The 21,952-nt window shown below is 40.1% G+C and overlaps 2 protein-coding genes across 2 annotated transcripts; one reads left to right on the forward strand and one right to left on the reverse strand.

Annotated features, from left to right (window-relative positions):
- The first annotated feature begins 838 nt into the window (after positions 1 to 838).
- LOC138594646 (protein CutA homolog) lies at positions 839 to 4,951 on the forward strand. Its single transcript, XM_069665816.1, has 7 exons — positions 839 to 883; positions 1,442 to 1,506; positions 2,169 to 2,317; positions 2,524 to 2,583; positions 2,734 to 2,779; positions 4,195 to 4,244; positions 4,419 to 4,951. The coding sequence occupies exons 2-7, from the start codon at positions 1,444 to 1,446 to the stop codon at positions 4,516 to 4,518; spliced, it is 468 nt and encodes a 155-aa protein (XP_069521917.1). The 5' UTR covers positions 839 to 883; positions 1,442 to 1,443; the 3' UTR covers positions 4,519 to 4,951.
- Positions 4,952 to 6,566: 1,615 nt separating this feature from the next.
- LOC138594645 (somatostatin receptor type 5-like) lies at positions 6,567 to 9,856 on the reverse strand. The gene is made up of 2 exons (XM_069665815.1): positions 9,071 to 9,856; positions 6,567 to 7,271 (listed from the first exon to the last, which is right to left on the reverse strand). The coding sequence occupies exons 1-2, from the start codon at positions 9,854 to 9,856 to the stop codon at positions 6,567 to 6,569; spliced, it is 1,491 nt and encodes a 496-aa protein (XP_069521916.1).
- Positions 9,857 to 21,952: the final 12,096 nt, after the last annotated feature.

Here is a 21,952-nt window from a genome sequence, read left to right on the forward strand (position 1 = left end):
TTTCAGAGGTCTGTAGGGCCCCCTATAGGTCTCCCCCTGTATTGCAATGAAATGTATATTCTGAGTTACCCAGCACAATTCCGCCTTCTAGTTGAGAAGTAGTGTAAAAGGTGTCCAGATCAAGTCAATTGGTGATGATGTTTTTGCCTACAAACATTTCAGTTAAATATCAACTGATAATAGAATAAAAATTTATTGCCCTGAGTAGGGAGTTCAATTATTTTGGTGCAAAGTTAAAAAAGGCTGAGCTGCTAATTTTCACATTTGTAAGATTGTTTATATTCAGAAATGTGACAGAAGAGGATCTAAAAGGCTGTGAAGGACCATTAAAAGACAGATTGTAATACAGGCCTTTCTCAACCCATTAAGAACCTTGTAAATCAGTAAAATAACTTAACAAGTTATACATAAATACACAAGGAGCCAGCTACAGCTCCCCATTTCTCTCTCTAGATAAAAGACTGGCATTGATTGTTTTAAAAGAGCAAAAGAAGAGTTACAGTAAATCTGATCTACTCGAAATAAACGCATACATTTTTTCCGGCGTCTTGTTGTAAAAGCAATGAGAAAACCCCTGGAACATTTCTTATGTGGAAGATGCTTTTGTGGCCTTTGCAATGTTTAATTTAGAGGCCTTATTTAAGTCAGAGGATAATACCTAGGATCGTGACTTTTAATAATATAATAAATTATTTAATATATATATATGGATGGTATTGTTTTTTTGTTTTGTTCTTTTTACTGCTAAAGAGTGAAGACGAACGTTAGTAACCTTCTTCTTGAGAGGCCAATGCTGTTTTGCGACAGTTTCACAAACATACAGCCGTCACGCTTTACGGCAGAGCGTGTCCCTCGCTAGTCTGAGCCTGGAAGCACTCAAAAGGTAACGAACAATGTCTCACTTAACAGGCTCTTCTAACTTCTGATCGATTTAACAACATTATCTTACATTTGTAGTGAGCAGTTCGTCTTATCCTGTTGTCCTTTCCCAGAGCCGTTATTTGTTTCTACTGACTAACAACTAGCAAAGCTTCTGTTAGCATTCTAACTGTTTGTAGCCAAGTACTCCTCGCCTGCAAGTCACCAATAAAATAGAAACTGTGACTGTAATGAAGTTCGTACAAAGTTGTTGCTACTTACATTTGCATTATCTTTGTTGTTAAATACCTGCCTGTGCTTGTTTATCTTACGAAATTAGGTAAAGTAGACTTGAGAGAAGTAGACCGACTGTATACAGTTTAATTATGTGTACTGCTTTTGTACAAGGCATGTTTACGCCTTTCCTTGTTTACCTACCTTGTACACTTGGTGTAGAAAAGCAATATTGACAGAGTCAAAATGGATGCATTTATTAGCAAATCTCCAGCTGTTTTAAAGCAGAAATTATTGTATTAATATGTCGTATGTGGCTAACTGTTAGCTATGTTTTTGACCCGCTCAGGCATGCGAATTGGACTGCCCAGTGCAAACACACTGCAGGGTGGATCCTTGAAAGCTTTGGTTGTGGTGAGTGTTTCCTTGATGCTCCATGCAATTATTTCTTCATGCTTGTTGAACTCCATGTGTAGCAGCTGTAGAATTGGATGCTAACAGGCTGAAGGACATCACTCACAACAGAAATCAGGATCTGTACGTTTATTCTGTAAAAGTAGAACGCGGCACAGTCAATACACACACATTAGTCCCCAGCACAAAGCCTATCCAACTTCTTTTGTGTGTGACTTACTGGAAATATTGTTACCAGCACAAAAGCTATCCGATTTTACAGCTTTGTTACCCATGTGTCTCGAGTGTGTCAACAGTCAAACATATCAATCACCCTTAATGTAGACATATGCTCTTTTGGCAGCTTGCAGTTAATCGCCTCGTCTGACAACGACTCGGTGGCAGCGCTGACAGGCATTAGGAATTACTTTATAGAAATAGTCTTGTAGCCGATTGTCTCGTTTGCTTTTGTAGGTCATATAGAGGCATCAGAATTAATTTCAGTTTGTTTCATAACCAGATAAAACCCCTCAAGGGAGCTTTTATTTAATATAGGGTAAATAAACAGAAACACAAAGGCTTTGAGAATGTTCACTAAAGTTCTCTAAAGTATTTTATACACTTTGTCTCCCTGTTGTTGGTTTGGTTTCATCGTCTTCCCCCCCTGTTCTTCCTTTCCCCAGACGGCGCTCCTGAGTGTGTTTATGTTCCAGCTGCTGAGGTCTGTTGGATTGAGGGCCTTTTCCATGGCATCTGAGACGTACACGTCGGGCACACACTCTGCTGCCTTTGTCACCTGCCCTAATGACACAGTGGCTAAAGACTTGGCCAGGTGATGCAAGCAGCTACAACATTTATTCTGTTTAAAATGTTATCATAAAATAAAATGGAACATTTATTTATTATTAATGTCTGTCCCTGCTGTTACCGGTAATAAGTAGATTAAGCTCATATACTTTATCACTCGGCAGGAGGATCTGCCGTCAGTGAACTGCAGGATTTTGGCCCTTTTTTCATGCTAATTCTTCTACTTCACAGGGGCATCGTGGAAAAGAAGCTAGCTGCTTGCGTCAACATTGTTCCAGCAATCACATCTGTGTAAGTTTTGAGGCAGCTGCTATTCAGTGACATGATAGCTCGAGTCGTGTAGTGTGTTTTCAATATAAATAATAATATATATAAATAAATAAAAGAGACTCCAAAGGATTCATTCATTGACAAATTCCTTATTTATTCTTGTTCCTTCAGATATGAATGGCAGGGTAAGATTGAAGAGGACAGCGAGGTGCTTCTGGTGAGTGTTGACTAAGTATTGTAACATTGTAGTAATTCTGCTAATTCTTATTTGTGCAACACGTGGTAATGGTTAGTTCAACTACTTTAACCATTTCCATTACAGCATGCTTTTATTTTTGTTACAAAATTGAGCTTCTTGAATTATAGCATTAGTGGACAGGAAAGTCTAAAACAAGATAAGCTGCATCGATAATGTCAAGGCAGGTTTTTAGCCTTTGGCAATATCAAATGTTTTGATGGTGGAAAATCCCCTCACCGCCTTCCTTTGTCACACCTTTAAAATGTGGGATGACACAGACCCTTTATTTAATATAAGACTTGATATGTCTTACAAGAATTTTGATGGCAACTACATCAGATTGTGCAATCATGGTGCCTTAAGTTCCTTACACGTGGCTACATGTCAAAGTATGTGCTGAACTATGATCAATGTTATAAGCTGGTGCTCTTCCGTCGTCTGCATCACTTGAGCAGGAGGGGGAAAAGACTTTCAACTTCAGGAACACTTGAGCCCTGTTTACATTTTGGTTTTGCCTCAGCGCCGTAACGAAGCTCCGCCGTCATGCAGCCTTTCCCATTTTACACTGCGTGTTACATAGAAGACTGAACGTAACAGAAGCGTAATAATCCTTCCTTGTGCATTGTTTAGGAGTAGTAAACTACATGCTATCAAACTAGTGGTTTAACTATATTTTGAAGTAGTTTGCTGGTATTTCATCTATATTCATGACGCATAGCGAGTCAAGAAGTATAATTACTTTTGCCGTGTTTGAATTTTTATTTTATTAACAGCTGTTAAGAGAAGAAGTTTCTCAGACTGAGGCCATGTCTGCATGAACAAGGGTATTTTTCAAAACGTAGCCTTTTCTCTGTTTTGGCCTTTCGTCCACACACAACCGCGTTTTAGGTCACTGAAAATTGATCTTTTGTAAAACTCTGGCCATGGTGAAGACTTTTAGAAACTCTGTTTCCACGGAGACGTGTAGACGGGGTGAACAGCGTTTTTGGCTCGTGATGTCAGGCTTTGTTATCTCCTTTTGTGAGGCGTCACAAATGAGGCGACATTCCTTGCAAAACGACAGACGTGACAAAAACAGTGATGCTTCTAACCTCGCTAACAGGACTTTTTACATGTTTACACATATATGTTCAGTCACTTGTCCACTAGATTGAGGAACAGGGGCGTCGGGATGCACTATTTCCCGCATTAGATTTTTTCAGACTTTTGATGGGCATTTTCAATTTCTCTCTTATCTGCTGTAGTTCCACTTTTCCCAGCGTGAATGAATTGGTAGCTTGTGAAGCTATGCTTTAAAAGAAACTCACCCAACAATGAAAATATGCTCATGAAAAGTTGGTATTTTCATCGTCTAATGAGGTCGGTCGAGCTGACCTCGTCTCTCTCCTACCTAGATGATTAAAACAAGAAGTTCAAAGGTGCCTGCTCTTGCTGAATTTGTCCGGTAAGTTTGTTTTTGAATTCCCTCGATCTAACCAAGCTCTTCCAGGAACACTGTGCTGATAATTTGCTCTATTAACTGCCATGACTCATGCGGTTAAAGAGGATGGCTTTAATTACTGCTGCTTATATGTGCTGTGCACTCAACTGACTCATAACAGCTCATTGTCCTCTGCAGCTCGAACCATCCTTATGAGGTGGCCGAGGTCATCAGCCTGCCTATTGACCAGGGCAACCCGCCCTACCTCAAGTGGATAGGAGACGTTGTGCCAGAGTAAGAAGAGAGCGTTGGATGAGCGGATTGGTTTATCAATGAAGGGGTAAAAAAAATTAAATTACAATTACAGTTTCCTTTTAAAGACACATCCAATATTTTTGGAAACACTCAAGAGACTATCCAACTTCCTTATCTTATCACAAAGTGCATAAGACCAAGAATTACAAGACAAAGTGTCCAACATGTGAAAAGTTGTTAGAATGATTAAAACTATGATTCATGTCCTTTTTTGTTATGTGCAAGCCATTATTTGTGTCTTGCAATATTTCTCCTCCGCCCTGTAGAGGGCAGTGTTGATCTAACCAGCTGCTAATCCAACTGCAGCAGCTTTGACTTGTTTGAACCTGCCACTAAAGTGTTAAATGAAAAGACATCTTTTCATTTCTTCATTTGTAAAAGGGCCATTTTGCAATAAAGTGGAGGATTGTTTTTTATTTGTTTTACGTTTTTTTGTTCATGAACAACAAACACAGGTAAGGTCATAACATAACAACCGTGATAGCAGCAATATCCATTTTATATACACACTGTGTGCACGAGTTCATGTGACATGATCACATACAACACCAAGTTTTACTAACACACAAAACAGATCCAAAAGTAATACCAACTGTAATGTGTTCATCAACCCTCTCACCACTTCACACTTGGCATTAGTCCTTCACCAACGCTCTGAAAACACGGCTTAAAATACATCTTAATACAAACATTGTACTCGTGACCACAAACAACTGAGAAAAGCAGATTTGTGACATTAGCTGCCGACCTGGGGTTTGACTGAATTCTGTGAGCCTTCAATAATAAATATAGACTTGTCAATACACTACAAAACACATAGCAACTATAGACCATATATGAATTGAAAAAAAAGATATTTGCCTAAATTAAATACCCAAAAACATGGATGTTCAAGAAAGACAAAAGTTGTTTGTGTGAGGGAAACAGATCTATCTAATGTGTATATTATATTTTGTCTTCCTATCTTTTACATGTTTCTTTATAATTTAATTGGATTTAATAAATAAATACAAACAAAACACATGTAAATACATGTTTTCTCCGACTTGTTTCAGATTTGATTCTGAGTCTTGAGAGAAGATTCACCGAAACTGTTACACATAAAACATGCTTTAAACCACTCTCGCAACCCACCGTTTACCTGTTATAAGGTTGCTTGCACTATTTTTAAGTGTAATTATTTCACATCTTGGGTAATAAGCTTATGCAAGTTGTGCAAATAACCTTAAAGGGAGAAAAGACTGAGATACATCTTTGTCTGCATGCAGGCAGGCTCAGTATGGATGTTAAGAAAAAGCACTTAACACAACTCAAATGTGACCATTTGTGGGCCGTTCTCCACGGCGAAAGCAGTTCTACTAAAGCGAACACATAATTTGACATTTTTCATTTCACAGTGGGTCATTAGATGTGTTGTCTCCCGTTGAGAGATGATTCATTCGGTGCATTAGCCATTTCAGAACGAGATGTTCCTGATTTAACAAAAAACAAATATAGAAGTGTGGTCTGTGTTGTAGTAGAATGCTGAATATACAGGGTTGGAGAAATCTTTGAAGATCCTCTTAGTGTAGAATCTGGGCTTTTGTCCCTTTTAAAGGCACCACAACACAAGTTTACTTAACATATGCACTCTTAAGATGAAGAGTGAAAAATGAACAATCTAGAAGAGTTGCTCTTTGCATTACCAGCGTTTCTTCATGTCTAACACTGACACATGAAACTTTCCAAGGCTGTGCTTTTACAATTGATTTAGGTATTTGATTTTTTTTTCTTCCATTGGTTGTAGCATAACAAACATCATGCCTGCTTTAATATTTTACCCTATTTTTACATTCTAACACCATCGCAAAAATTTGCAGATATCACAAAATGAAACAAGCATTTCAGCCAAGAACAAAAGTCTGACCCCAACTAAAGTCATAACACAATACTGAGCCTCTCACCTGTAACAGTTGTTTTTAATATTCACAGTTATATCTATGAGAAACACTTAAATGACGTACTAAAATAAATTAAACATGACAACATCTGTTATAGATAGCTGATTTCCAGCACTGAGTTTTTGTCCGGGAGTACTTCAGGTTGTGACCTGCTGTTTTTACCTTTGTTTGCCAAAGAGGACACTGCCTCTGCAGGATCAAAGTCTGGGCCCAAATCAGCCAGGTCTCCAGAGTGTTCCGGCTCAGACTTGTCCCTTTGCACAGCTTGTGTCCTTGAACCTTCGCTTGCTCCACTGTGCTTTCCATTTTGTGACGTTTTGCAGATTTCACTCATCTGTATGGCCCCTTCTGTTCCATTGAATTCCCCCTCTTCTTGTTTTTCACCGCTATCTTTCCCTTGCACATTTATGACTCCTTCACTTTTTTGTGCTTGGAGAACAATGCCGCCCCACTCCTCTGTTGGTCTCTGTGCCTCAGTGCCGGCCCTGTTGTTCTTCACCCGACGTGAAGCGCCACACAGGGCCTTCCTGAAGCCTCTCTTGAAGTTGTCAGAAAGGAATCCGTACAGTATAGGGTTCGCACAGCTGTTTGCATAGGACAGAACAACAACAAAAAAGTAGAGCCCCCTGAAGTCCCCAGGCAGGACCACCAGGAGGTTGACGATGTTCAGAGCATAGAACGGTAGCCAGCAAAGGACAAACACTGCCACCACAACTACCACCATCCTGGTGATTTTACGCTCTGACTTCCTGCGGCGAGAGGACGTGGCCTGCGCCCGTTTTCCAACACTCCGCACCTTTTGAAACAAAAGAACACAAAGAACTTTTACCTTTCTTCTTAAATACACATTTTCTAGTGAAGAGCGAGCTCTCTAAAATAAAAATAGATGCTGATGTTCTGATGTTTCCCCTTCTTCTGCAAACCCAATACAAAGGTAGATGTAAGTTTGCACCTTTGAAATAGTTTGACTGGAACTGTAAACCGTTTTATTGCTTCAAGAGCAAGTACAACATTATTCCCTCAAATACATCAGATGTTTTGGTGATTTTCACTGTATTATAATGCATATAATACCAAAAATCATGGCCTTCTTTACTCCTTTTTTCTCTCACTTTTAGCAACGTTGGTGTTTCATGTTTGAAATGTGGCCGTTTATACTGGTACATACAGGAGAAATATAATGAAACAGAGAAACAACTTCAAGAACAGCCCAACACATAAAAGCGACACCATCTGCATGACAACATATTGCTAGTTGAAAACATATTGCAATCTGAGTTTGACTTTTAACCCTTGACCTTGTTAAAAGTAGTTGTATAGAAAGATCTTTTTAAATAATATAATCAATAGCATTAAAGTTACTTTGCACTGTAAAAGAAGAAAACAAGTATATATGTGTTAAAAGTAATAAAAAAGCATGCAGCTTTCATTGTTTTATATAATATGGTGGGTGGATTCTTTCCACCCACAGAAATAAAAACATAATTACTCTGGCACAGTGTGCTTCATTATTTCTGTGCAAATATGGCTTCATTACAAGTTCCTCCAACATCATTAGTGATATCAACAGAACAGTCCAATCATAAAGGATATTAGCGTGTACCATCTACTGCATTATAGGGCCTCTCTGCATTGCAGCTTTATGTGAAGAGATTTCTTATGTAGAAACGTAAAACTTTTAATAGTGGCGACCGAAACACACGTGTATTGAAGCTTTGTGAGCTCTGCCGAAATGACCCGATTTTACAGAAATAACTTGAAATACTTAAAAAAGGCGGTGATAGCGTTTATCTGTAATATTATTGTTGACATTATCCAGGAGAGTCTTGTGTTGCTATGTTAAATTAAACATATTGTGGAAACACAAATCCACAATAGCCATCTCACTTTTTATTTTAGGTCTCGTGTACTTTACCTCCTGAGACCAGAGCTTTTGTTTGGTATGCATTTTTAATTTCTCCTACCTTTTTGGGATCAATAGGACCTAATAAGTATGAAACCTAAGAATTGTCTTTGTGTTACACTGAAAAAGTCCCAATGTCCTCATGTGAGTACCTGGTCCTAACGGTGTTGTAGCTTGTTGCTATTGATAAACTTAGTCAAATTTGTCTGCCATATGAAGCTACAACTGTTGATACGCATTAAATAAACAAGTTTCAATCATTAAGCCTGAAGCGGTTTTGTACCTGGTTGAGTTTTCTGTAGAGACCGACTGTAACACATTTTGGTCGGGATCACGGCCATCTTGAATGTACACTGATCAGTGTAATTTGCTTTTGTGACCACAGGGTGGTGGACAAAGTGTCCATGAATGAGACCAACGGGTCTAAGTTTGGCAGAATTAATTATTATGGTGCTGCGAAGACAAAATGTAATGTCCCCGTATGAGGACGCAGGGTCTCAGGAGGATAATAGTAAGCCTCTAAAAAGTATTACAAAGTTCAAATCCAAATTGGAAATATTTTTTATAATCTAATGTCTTTTAAGTTTCTGTAAACTATTGGGTTTGATTTGAGCGTGGTTACGTTCAGATATTTAATTCCAATTTATTATACATTTAAAAAGAACACATCCGTGTGGCTGTAAGTGCTGTACCTTGATGACGATCAGCAGGTAGCATAGGCAGATGACCAGAAAGGGGCAGAAGAAACCCACAGTGCAGGTGTACACAATGAAAGACGTCTTCCACACCTCGGCTGGCTCAGGCCACACAATGCTGCAGTTCCCATCATCCTTCAGCACGTCCGCAAACACGACCACCGGCAGCACCACCACAAAGGACCCAGCCCAAACCGTGGCACTGATGGCCTTGGCCACACGGGGACGCCGCCACCAGAAGGAGCGGATTGGGTGCACCACAGCCAGGTAGCGGTCAACAGACATCACAGTCAGGCAGAAGATGCTGGTGAACTGGTTGATGGCGTCCACTGTCATAACAACACGACACATCAGAGAGCCGAAGGGCCAAGAGAGCAGAGCGTTCTGCACCGCCAGAAACGGCAAACCCAGCATGAAGAGCTCGTCTGCAATGGCTAAGTTCAGGATGTAGATGTTGGTGACTGACTCATTCTTGGTGTAGTTGACAATCACGTGGATGACCAGAGTGTTTCCCACAAGGCCAACTACACACACTATGCCATAGATGAGAGGGATGAAGATCCCAGCCAAGCCGGGGAGGGATTCTGGTTCAGGTTTGGTGCAGTTTTGGCAGCTGCCGTTTAAGAGCCAAGAGCCGTCACTCTGGGTGAAGCCCAGAAGATGTTCAGTAGAAGTGGAGAGGAGCAGGAAATGGGAGTAAGGGGGAGTGGAGTCGTTGCTCCCGGTAGCCGTATGGGCTTCCTGAGGCAGCGAGGAAACTTGGGTGGCCTTGATTAGCTCCATTGAGACAATGAGGAATATGAGGCAACAGGTGTGGAGAAGATCCCATCAGTGACGGGTCATCGGTTCTGTAAGGCATCACAAAGTTGGATTATTTCACATTTCATACAGAAAGGCAATTCAAATGTCTTTACATTTTTGCTTTATTGCCAAAAGTTCGATGAAGAACACTTTTATATATTTGCTCATGAAACAGTTAGTACAGTGCTCTTTGGTTCTGTACGTTTTTGCAGCAGCCAATAGCGCTGAAGTGCAAACTAAAACGCCACATGCACCCACCCATACCCCCAGGAGACAGAAACACTGTGACACACCAGGATTACAGAACTGCTCTCTGGTTGAATCACAGAGAAATGTGCTGGTCAACAAGCACTTCTGTCCCTCGATAAATTACAATATAAGATATTAAATTTAAAAAAGATATATAAATGATAAAGGAAAGGGAGAAAGTTGAATGTAGTAAATAAACTGAACATTTTATTGACAACATTGAGCTTATAGTCAAAATGGCTGCTTCTGCTGATGTTGATGGTCCAATCACAGAGCAGTTCTTGTAGAATACTAAACTACTAATGATCTTAACAACCCTCCTTCCGTCACAACAAAAACAAGCCTGCACTGGAACAAAAACACGACATATTTTGTTCTATTAGTACAAGACTTGTTTATGAGGCCACGTTGCTTCTTAATAACCACCGTGCCGCACGCAGGCACGCCCTCATCCCCTACAGCGAAGGCTAATAAATGGTGCTCTGTCAGGAACACAAGGCCCTGACCTGTGGAGACAAAACAACAGAGGCATGTCCTCCACAACCTTGCCTTAATGTAGATGTAAGGAGTAGATCTTGTTTAGTTAAACAACAATTGTGATATGTATTCTTCCCTTCATGCAGTGTAGGTTTTGTTACCGCAGTAAGTAAACACAACACCCAAAAGTCATCTTTAAATCTCCGTGCACATAAATCTTTGTTATTTTTCGCTTAGGCTGAATGTGGGAGCCATAACTAGCCAGAGATCAGAGCATCAGTTACCACATGTAAAATACGAGAGATGAGCTTTGATGCACTGAGATGACCTGAGCCACCTAATCCTTTAAAATATGCGAGTACACACATTCTCGTAATCCTGTAAATACCCTTTTTTTTAATTTAGAGCCCGATCAAATTATCGGTTGGCCGATATTGGCAGTTACGGGCCTATCACAGATACACTGTTATTGGTGTATGTTTTCTGATTTGTGCCGATAGGAAAACCTTTTTACAGAACATAGAATACAAAAACAATACTACAGGGGTAATACAGAAGTGGTGTCATCACATAGTACTTCCAAGCAGAGCACACTCTGATCCATTTTCAGCTCCAAAACTCACCACAACGGCCGCAGTAATGATATTTGTTGTATTTTTACCTGCAAAAATCTGCTTTGGTCCACTGATGGACTTGCACAACATTCAAGTAGAAGTAGAGTTTAACAAAGCCACGAACTGAGGTAGGACTACAGAAAGTTGCCAAAATAAATAATTATCACAGATTGAGAGAGCACATTAAAAATCCATTAAAACAGAACATTTCTGAGTCACATTTAAAACCCACTCAGTGTCAAAATTACACAGCGCTTTGAATATGTGCAGTCTAGACACTGAACATTAACTAAAGAGGTTGATAGAGTTACGTATAGCAGAAGAATAAAAGGAAGTCTTAGCAGCAATCATGAGCTTACAATACAGACATTTTGCTTTGTGCACAGCTCATATTCGGAGTTAAAATAAAGGTAAATTCTTTTCACGTTTTTGAAAGCAAGTTGCATGTGTGGAAACAATATGTTAAACAATATCTGCTCAAATGTGATTACGGTTACGTTAAAGGGCTTTTTATGCAAATTATGGTGCAAAAGTGTTTAGTCACTAAATGTCCAACAAATCAGTGAGCTAAAATAATCACACACACACACACACACACACATTTCCCTATTTGCTTCTGATTTGCAGGTTGTGCAGAAAACCCCCTTGCCATTCTAATCTCTGAAACACACAACACGAGCAGGCAGACAATCTGTCTTCCCACAAGGCATCCCCTCTTTTGTCTGCCATTCTGAGGTCTGCTCCGTGAGTAGTAAGGTCCTGAGGGCCCTGTGCAGAGCAAATAAAAGACCAACGCGGGAGTCAAAATGAATGCTGATTGAAGAGGCTGTGCTCTTCACATTCAAAGGCAACAATGACTTTTATTGAGCTTTGTACGTGAGTGTACATGTGGAATACGTGTAATTGTGCATTTGTATATCCAAACTAAGATCTTTGTGCATCTGCAGTGCAGGTGCTGTACTTTTTTGACCATAGACTGTATAAAAAGATGGACCTCACAACAGCTCCTCAAAAGTGAGGCCAAAACATTTCGAGCGCCCCCCGCTGACTGGCTGCAGTATAGGTCATAAAGTCTGCCTCCTCCATGCTAACAGATGGGACATGATCCACTTTGACAAAATACACTCCAAATACATCTTTCTCAAACATGGTTTCTGTCATTTTAGTTAGTTCTAATCATGCTGATTTTTTTCTGACAAGTTTAGTGTTTAATAGTTTAGCTTTAACTTTCTGCAGCGTTCGGGATTGGAGTTGCAGAGTAAAGGAGGAACGGAGACGAAACTAAAGCAAAAACTAGTCATTGAATTGTCCATTACTAGCAATATCTGCTTCAGACCAACACAGGAAGCTGTTCTGCTGCAGACCACCTGATGGACCTTTGCTGCTTTGTCGATAAGTTAAATGCGTGTTTTGGGCAGAGGAAGGGGCGGTACGTCAACACTGCGGCTACAATAGCCAAACTCTACTGCGCAGACTCCAAATGCGCAAAATGGCAGCACTCGCTCCACCGGGTATTTTGGCTTAAATTTTGTACAATGAGAAGAGATGGAGATGCTTCAACCACCTTTTTATACCGCCAATGGTTTCAATCAGTAAGACTTTTATATACCTGGGATCATGTCAGTTAAATTGCTTTTTCCCCTCTTTTTCTGTTTATACTAATAATTAAACATTTACAGTAGTGGTAGTCAGGGCATCAAGTGAGACATTAACTACTGACTTGATGTACTCTGTTGTAACTTTTCTGACTTTTGCTGACGGTCGCTTTCCTTTTTAGACTGTTTGCCTTCATCTGAGCGTCGAATTTGTTTCTTTATTTTTGAAGTTGTATCTGTAGTCATCCATCTTTTCTTTGTTTGTTCAGCCATAGTAGATTACTGTTTACTCGCAACACTTGCAGAGCCCGGAAAAGCAGCCGCTTAGCTCCGCCTACCCTCTCTGGCAGACCAACCACTGCTGGCTGATGGAAAACGCGTCACTAAGTGGGCGCCGAATGAGATTATTACTTTAAAAAGGGAGAAGTTACTCTTCGATATAATGACACCTAAGAGAACAGTCTGTGGGAGCCATTTCTGACGATGTTAGCGGAACAATTTTATCGGCTAACTGATGTCTCTACATTACAAATGTCTTACTCCAAATAAGAAAATCTTCTTACGTTGCCCCCGCTATTCAACTAAACAACATTATCTCATCTTAAAGATGCACACACCAGTATTGTTTAATAACAAATTGGTTTAAAGACTACGTGTAAAAGGGTCGCTTACAGAAAACAATCCAAAGGAGTTGTCACCCAAATCTTCAGTTCCCCTCAGCTCAGCGGACTGCTTCCTGCTAACTTACTGCTGTCTTCATCCTCGCCTTCAGCTGCAGCAAGAAGCTCAAATACACTGGTGGTTAGTATTTGACACTTACTTACATTTTAAGTGTAATGCTCCTTATAAATCAGTTTCCACAATGCTACAGCTGTGATTTTACAGAAATGACACATTGGCAGGAGTCTCAACTGAGCGTATATGAAAGCTTTAACCTTCACATTTATGCTAGTGCCCTCGCATACAGACAAGGAAGCACACTTACGGGGATGGCAAATGCATACAATTACATCTTTCACAACCAACTATGCAACCTTGCAATACATTTCAAAAGCGGAATTTTCTGAAAGCGGTCCATACTGTCGGATTGTTGTGCATATGAGAGAACTCTATGTGATTACATGGTTCATGCTGGGGGTGAAGAGCTGCTTCCTCCTCACTGAAAACTCTGTGGATGCCTGTGTAATTACCTCATTATGTTTTTTGAGCCACAGCTTTGCAGAAACAACAAGCGGATGCGATAGAAAGGCAACAAGGTCACCATCAACAAACGGCCGTCTGCTGAATATTTAGTCAGGCAAATAAATGCATGCTGATTGCTTAAAAAGCCAGTAATTACTATTTTCCAACGTGTACATTTTAGGGTATTTCCATTGTGTCTTTCATACTCCCATCAGGTTTATAATTAAAAGTTGGTCCCTTTTTATAGAGCCTTTTTGTCACTAAGAATGAATTAGCATAGCATTATAGCAAGCATCTTTTAGCAGTTAAAGCCTCTGGAAGTATGGTTTGAGAAAGTAAAAATTTTATTACTATTAGAAAACCTTGTTCAGGAGGCTTGGCAGGTCACACTTTGATTGACAAGTCCCTGGCTCAACACACAACAAGAGCGTGTCTGGCAATCAGTGTAGTGCAGCCTTAAACATTATAAATGAGTCGTCTGAATCAGATAAAGAGGAGGAAAATTGGTCCTCACATTTCAGTTGGTGACGTTACGGTGAGTTGCAAAATGCATACGTAAATTAGCACTTAGCTAAACATGCAACGTTAGCTGAGACACCATTTGTCCTGAATCAGAAATACTTTAGAAATTTGTGTTCTCAAAGCTATGAATGCGATGCTAAACGATGGCTATGAAGCGTTAGCGTTACTCCATAGGCAACACTTAATACCCACTGGCGAGAACACGTCCTGAACAGCTCGTGCTAAACGGCCCCAGGCAAAAAAAAAAGCTACCCATGGTCGTCAATAGTCAGCTGTGACCATTACCAATCACTAGCTAACACTTGATGCAGCAGTGTGTGGTCTTGTGTTTGGCACTCAGCGCTTACTAAGCAGGTTGTAGTCCTAGATATCCAGTCTTACCTTCCCAAGTAAAACTTTGTATCAAATAGACTTTCAGAAACTTTAGTTGACAGTTTTTCCAATTTGGATTGAATTCTAATTAATTCTTTTTAATTTAGGATGCTTTCGTTTCTTTTGTAAAATGTATGCATGCACTAGGAAGTAATACGTTTATCCAACCAGGCGGCACATGGAAATTTGCATAAACAAATGAAAAGAAAATGACTCCAACAGACAAAAGTTGGTTATGAAATCATAAAATGTCTGAGTGCTTTGACAATGGGTGAGTTATTTTTCAGACCTAGCACTACTGGATATCCTTCTTTGCTAAAACACAGACTGCATAAACAAACAAGTGCTTTGATTATCCTTTATAGAGGGTTTATAAGGTATAACTAATGTGTTAATAAAGGTCCACAGTTGTTGGGTTCACCACTTGAGTCCAGACTAAAACATGCTTTGATTGCCATGAAACTTTGTTCAGACCATCGTAATGTCCACAGGATGAATCTTACTGACTTTGGTGATCCCGAACACCATTGCATGAGTGCTGGGTAAGACTTGCAGCATTATAAGTGTTGAAATAAAGGAGTCTGGGACCCATGAGAAAATTACAAGTGATAAGTTATAATTAAGAAGAAGCATACTGTTGCATTGTCTGACCGGACCTGTTTTTATATTTTACTAAATGTTGTATGTTGCCTGTCATAATGCTCGGTCTTAAACAGTGTAAAGCACTAAGTATGAATGGTGCTTTATAAATAAACTTGCCTTGCCCTCGACTTTTCCTATTGTGACAACATTTACATACATTTGTGGTACAAAGTGACATGTGCCCAAAAACCTTTACTCAAGATATCAGGAGATCCTCTGACTTTTCTGCACCAGCAGCAGGTAAAGGTTTTCCTTTAACCTGTAAAACATCCGGACACGTGCAGTTCAAAAACTTCAGTGATCCTTTTTTCCAACTGGCTTTCTGACCAACTATCTGTACTTTGAGTTTAGTGCTTAATGTATAACATATAACATGCTACAAGCTACGCTAATGTTGTACATGATGAATGATTATATCATGAGCTAAATGCTCACATTAACATGTTAGCTCAAGCACAAAGCTTCTAATATGGCTGTAGACGTGTGTAAAATCCAGTTAAATGGTGATTCATCAGAAAGTGGTACTGGTGTGTTACAGGTAACGTAGCCTGGTAGAAAAAGTAGAGGTGTCACGGTTCTTCAAATCACCATTTCAATTTGATGCGATTCGATTTTGGATTTTTCTAAAGCACTGACGGCTTTGTCAGTGGACACATTTATTTGCACTCTTCATTAAGGAAATATATTCCAAAATGGCATACAAAGCTCACAAAAAGCCAGAAAGCTAGTTCACTACAGATGTGAAGTCAATAAACAAGGTTTGAGGAATTACCATAATGTAAAGCTTGTCAGTTATACAGAAAGCAAAACAGAGACACGGCCAGCAACAAAGGGGAGCATTAGGACGACACAAACTAGGCTTTGTAAAACACTTTCCGATAAAGACGTGTCTCAAATGGGATTTTCACTGCAGTTTGCTACACACGTCCTCTTGCCTGTTTACTGTCAGCTTGCTTTGACTTTAGAGTCTGGAGTTAAAAAAAAAAAGAGATTAATCTTCGATCCTTCTTTATTTTCCACTGAGCGAAATTGAAAACGTATGTCAATCAGAATCAAAATCCCGACACGGCCGATAAAATTCAGTTGCAAATTTCTCTACAAAGAAAAACGTTAGAGTAGGAAAGTGCTGATCAAAGCACATGGGCTTAAATTACTGAGGTTCCAGATGTTATTTTAAAGTGAAAAGGACGCATCAATGGCTCACGTCACAGAAACATTACAGTATACAGCCTCAATGTCCTTATAAAGACAGAAAACCTGCCACACACACACACGAACGGGGACCTTCTTTAAACAGAGGAGCAAGACGTGTTCTTGTCCTGTAGAAGATCCTTGTTTCACAAACACAGTGGACTAATTATATATATACGTTCGGGTCATTTAGCCGTCAGAGGATCCACTAAAATGATTTTTGGTTTATTTGTTCCCTTCGCACGATTCCACTTAAGAACAAGAGGGTATGAGTGGAAGAGAGATGCACCATCAGCTAATTGACGATCCATCAGTCTTATTCCCCTCGGGGGGTCTACTCCCTTTGTTACTGTTCAATTAATGGATTTTGCAGGGCTGGATCAGGTCTACATCCCCGCCACGCCGCTGCCTACACACTTGTCATTACAAAGACTGCTCAGAGCTCGCAGATTAGCCTGAGTTTGATCAATATCCCTAGCAGCTCGTCATGCACATGCAGACGGGCAAACACGAGCGCACTCACCCAGAGCGGTTTTGAATGTGGTTTGCAGCGAATATGCATACTCACGAAGATGAAACATACAGAGGTGTGCTCACATTCAAATGAGCCATCTTACCGTGAGTGAGGGATCAGAGATAAAAAAGAAACACACTGAGGAATTGGCAGCCCCCACAGGGAGCCTCAAGTGGATTTCTAGGGAGGTAAAATATGTTTGTGTTCGTCTGAGTTGTTGTCGTGCAATGCCACAGTTCCTCTGAACACAACATTCCAACAACGCAACATGTATTCCACACAAATGCCTGTAATTACAGACCAAATTACCCAGATGAACAGAATAGGATAAAAAGCCTTAAAAGCATTAGAGTGGATGTTTACCTTTGAAATAAAAGCTCCTATGTTTCCCCAGACAGACACGAAGACAGACAGACAGAGGAAGGCGGGTCATGAGAGGTTATATTGTTTTCTACTCATTTTAGCTTCCCCAACAGAAGAACACTAAAGGAACAGGAGAAAACTGACTGTGTTTGATGCTCTCCCTTTCTTCCTTGTATGCTCTTCTCTCTCCCTCTCTCCTCTCCTATCTTCTTCTTCACCTAATCTCAATTCTAACCTTTCCTCGTTTCCTCCCCTCTTGTTTGCTCTGTTCTCTCCTTCCCTCCATGCGTGACCTTCTTCTCATCTTCTTTGTTTGTCTACTCCCTTCCTCTCATTTCATCTTTTTTACCTTCTTATTTTTAATATCATTACGTCCTCCGGTCATCTATTTCAGTGGCTCTCTCTTTTTGGCCTGTTACCCCCTGAAGCAAACCAACATCTTTTTTTAGTGACGGTGAAAGAAATTAAGCAATATTTTACCAAAGAAAAAATAGCAATGATACTGACAATTACAAATAAAATATTAAAGTGCTACTTCAAAGTAGTTTTTATGCAGAATCAGCCATTCCAGAAATCTATCATATTATTTTATCAATATCTCAGCTGGTAAATGTGGGGCTAAATGTAACTTCTTTATGCAGCTTTTTGCATACAAATAGATTGATTTAAGATTTGATTGTAAGTGTTTGTATTCTGAATATGCACAGTTAGGGATGCACGATATTGGATGTTTTGCCAATATCCGATATGCCGATATTTTGCAATCCTTTTTGCAGAGAACACCAAGTCTCCTTCGTTGTGGAATTGATATCATGCCTACTCTTATTGTAGTGGCCGCAGACGCAGAAATAACACAATACAGTGCTTTTTAAAATGTACACATTCACTGGGCAACATAAGAAAAGTACTTAAACTCAGGTTATGTGCAAAATGCCACATTTATTTGTATGTAGCGTAACATTTCTTTTTAGGGAATCATCGAGCATTTAAACATTACTACGCGTTGTTTTATTGGCGGAAAATATCGGCAGGAAAATGACATCTGCTGATGCTGATATGTCATTTTCAAGCCATAATCTGCAGACACCGATAACGTGCCGATAATATCGTGCATCCCTACGCACAGTTATATGCTGTCAAAATAAGTGGAGTTAAATGCACAATATTTGCCTTCAAAATGTGGTTGAGAGGATGAATAAAGTCACTCATCACTGAAACAACAAATGTGCAATGAAGTAATAAGTACTTGAGCAATCTAAGAGTGAATTTCCTTTTTCTAGATTGTTTCATTTGAGGCGTTTTGAGAGGCCTGCAGAGGTTAAAAGTATCCAGTATTTCACATGAAACAAAGCCAAAAAAGGTAGAGCAAAAGTCAAACTCAAACACATTTGTGCAAATATATCTCTGTTTTATGTGTGTATGATTTATCTTGGGAATCGCTCTTTCCTCTTGTGCCCTCCACTCTTATTTTCAGTATTAAAATGACTTGCTTTGCAACGAGAAAATAAATCACAATAAAAAGCAAAAGTCCTAAACAACCGTGTCTTTTGTTTTTTTTTAATACTGATACTACAATGTTTGCCTAAATGTGCACGTGCATTTATCACTGTTTGTTTTACAGAGAGAGACAGAAGGGGAAGTGAGGGAGAGCAGGCTACTGATCAAAATGCCTCTCACATACGGAACATTAACTGATAGGTTAGCCTACGTGCAACTTCAAGCTTCAAGTAGTCTACACTATCTTAATACAGTAAGCTATAAGCAAAATACACAGCATCTTAAATGAGTGACAATAAAAAATGCCAGAGAACAAAAGGATCCTTGTAGAGAATTTCGTTCAGATAGTCCGATTCAAATAGAGCTTTGGACACATGAGCAACCAGTGTGCCGAATTTTCGTTTATTCAAATATCGTCACACCATGAGCACAATAAAAAATTAGGTATGCGAATTAACTGACTTTTATTGTCTCACCTGAATGCCTCTGTCTTGATAAGCCAACTGTAAAAGTTAGTATTTTACTAAGTAACTGACATAAACTTATCCAGCCCCGTGTTTTATCTTCAGGTGACAGTTAACAATAAGGATACTCTGAGCACCGAGGACAGAAAGCACAGCACAGACAGCGAGCACGTCCTGAAAAACAGAGATGGAAAAATATACTTACCACAATTCGACTTTTCTTTGATGATTTTATGTCCGAGCAGCATCGTAAGAATCCACATGAGGTGAAATAAGCCTGTTGTGATATTTGAACTGTTGCGCTACAGAGCTCCGTCTGCACAGACAGCTCTGACAACTGTCCCCACCCCCGGGCTCCTGCACGCGCGCGCGCACACACACAAGCACGCACGCACACAGCTGAAAAAAAGAGTGTTAATGATGTTATCGCTAGTTTGTAATATGAACCGAGCTATATCAATTTCCCTCATCAGTTAATAAACTTTTCTTTACATTTCAATTGGGTTCCTCATTTAAACTTGTAACCTTATGAAACACACCGTTTTAAAATGATTAAAACTAATAAAGATGCCCGTAAAACGGGTGGTGGCCCAGCACCACCACCTCTAACGGAGGCAGAGGAGCTGGCCCTAAGCCAGAATTTAGGAAGGCCAGTGGCTGAGGGAATTCCTGGAGGGAGCTCATCCTCTGAGCCCACCCCCCACAGACACAAGTGCCTTTATAAAATGTAATATGCCTAGGCCTATATATCTTTTTTAAGCCTATTCATGAAAATATTTATTTCCCTTTCATGTCTTGTCTTCATGTCCCAACAGATTCTGATGGTGCTATCTGCCTGGTGGAGCCCCCTCACGCCGCAACAGACCTTGTAACTGTAAGTAGGCAATACTCCAAAGATTTTGCCAAATGGTAGTTTAAGTATACTGAAACATATCACTCATCTAGGATGAAGAGCAGGAAACTGTGTCTGCTGCCTTTACAGAAGGGGATCCAGAAAGGCCTATAGAGGTAACATCTTGATATATTACTGATAGTTCTCTTCCCATTCACATTTCTTAACATTCTGGTGGAATATAGAGTGTGACATTTAGCCTACACTGAAGTATTAACACATTCTCATACTTTTTAACAAGGCATGGCTGGGCAGCAGCAGGAGGGTCCCTCAACTTCCACTGCACAGATTGACACAGTGAGATGGATGTTCAGTAAACACCAGTGGTTCATTTTGTGGAATTCATGTGCAACTGTATAATTTAATGTCCTCCTTATGTATTCCCAGTTACCAGTAAAAGACATTTACAACATTCACATGCTGAAAAAAATCCAAAAAACCTATAAAGAAATGCAATACTTGGACCGCCAGATTAGGAGGGCAGATCTAGAAATTGAAATACTGGAGCACAAGTTAGAGGTGGGTGCATGGTCACAGGTGAATTATGTTAACTATTGGAACATTAACTAAACTAGCCCTTGTATTTGTAGGAAATAAAGAAGACCAAATTAAATGTGTATTATGTCTTTATTTGACTGTTGTGGTGGTGGTGGTGATGATGGTGACTTAATCTCTGATGTGATTATGGCATATGGTGTCTCTGACTGCTCTGCCGTCCTGCATAGCTGGCAGGTGGATGGGGTCATCATCAGGGTCTTCAATTTGTAGGGCAGGGTGTTGCTCTCCTCTAATAGTGGCAATATTATGAAGAACAACACATGCCACAATAATATCACAGGCCCTCTCAGGGGTCACCCTGAGGTGAAGAAGGCACTGGAAACGAGCTTTCAGCAGGCCTATGGTCATCTCCACCCGGGCTCTCGTCCTGCAGTGACCCCAGTTGAAGTTCTATTGGGGGCCTGGTTCAGGGTCAGGGTAAGGGGTCAGCAGCCTAGGTTGGCATGGGTAACCCCTGTCACCCAGCAGAAGGCCATCAAACTCTCCTGTAATGTATAGTGGATACATTAGAGTATATTAACAGAGGGAGACAAGTGAATTATATTGTGCAAATCTTTAGGCTGCTTACCACGTTGCAGTCTGTTGCTCAGGTTAGATGAGATAAACCCTTGAGTCATGAACAGACCCAGGCCACTTGGCCTCCACATTGGAAATTATGTATGCAGCATCACATATGATCTTGGCAGTGCATAGAATGACAGATGTTGAACTATGATGCAGTCTTTAACATTTTGAAACAGTAGTCAATCTACATGTACCTGCACATTTATGCTGTGAATGGACTCCCTATTCACATAATCTGCTTCATTATGTGAGGGAGCCGTGATGGGGATGTGTGTGCCATCTATGCAGCCAATCACACTGGGAAATCTTAAAATAAATTAAATTTAACGGATCTCTACATCATTCATCTCCGACATTGTACAAAAAACTCCCATTTGCAAAG

The sequence above is a fragment of the Semicossyphus pulcher genome, unplaced genomic scaffold (assembly GCF_022749685.1).
Source record: "Semicossyphus pulcher isolate SPU_LCO1_2020_fin unplaced genomic scaffold, fSemPul1.0.p SCAF_17, whole genome shotgun sequence".
Lineage (NCBI taxonomy): Eukaryota > Metazoa > Chordata > Actinopteri > Labriformes > Labridae > Semicossyphus > Semicossyphus pulcher.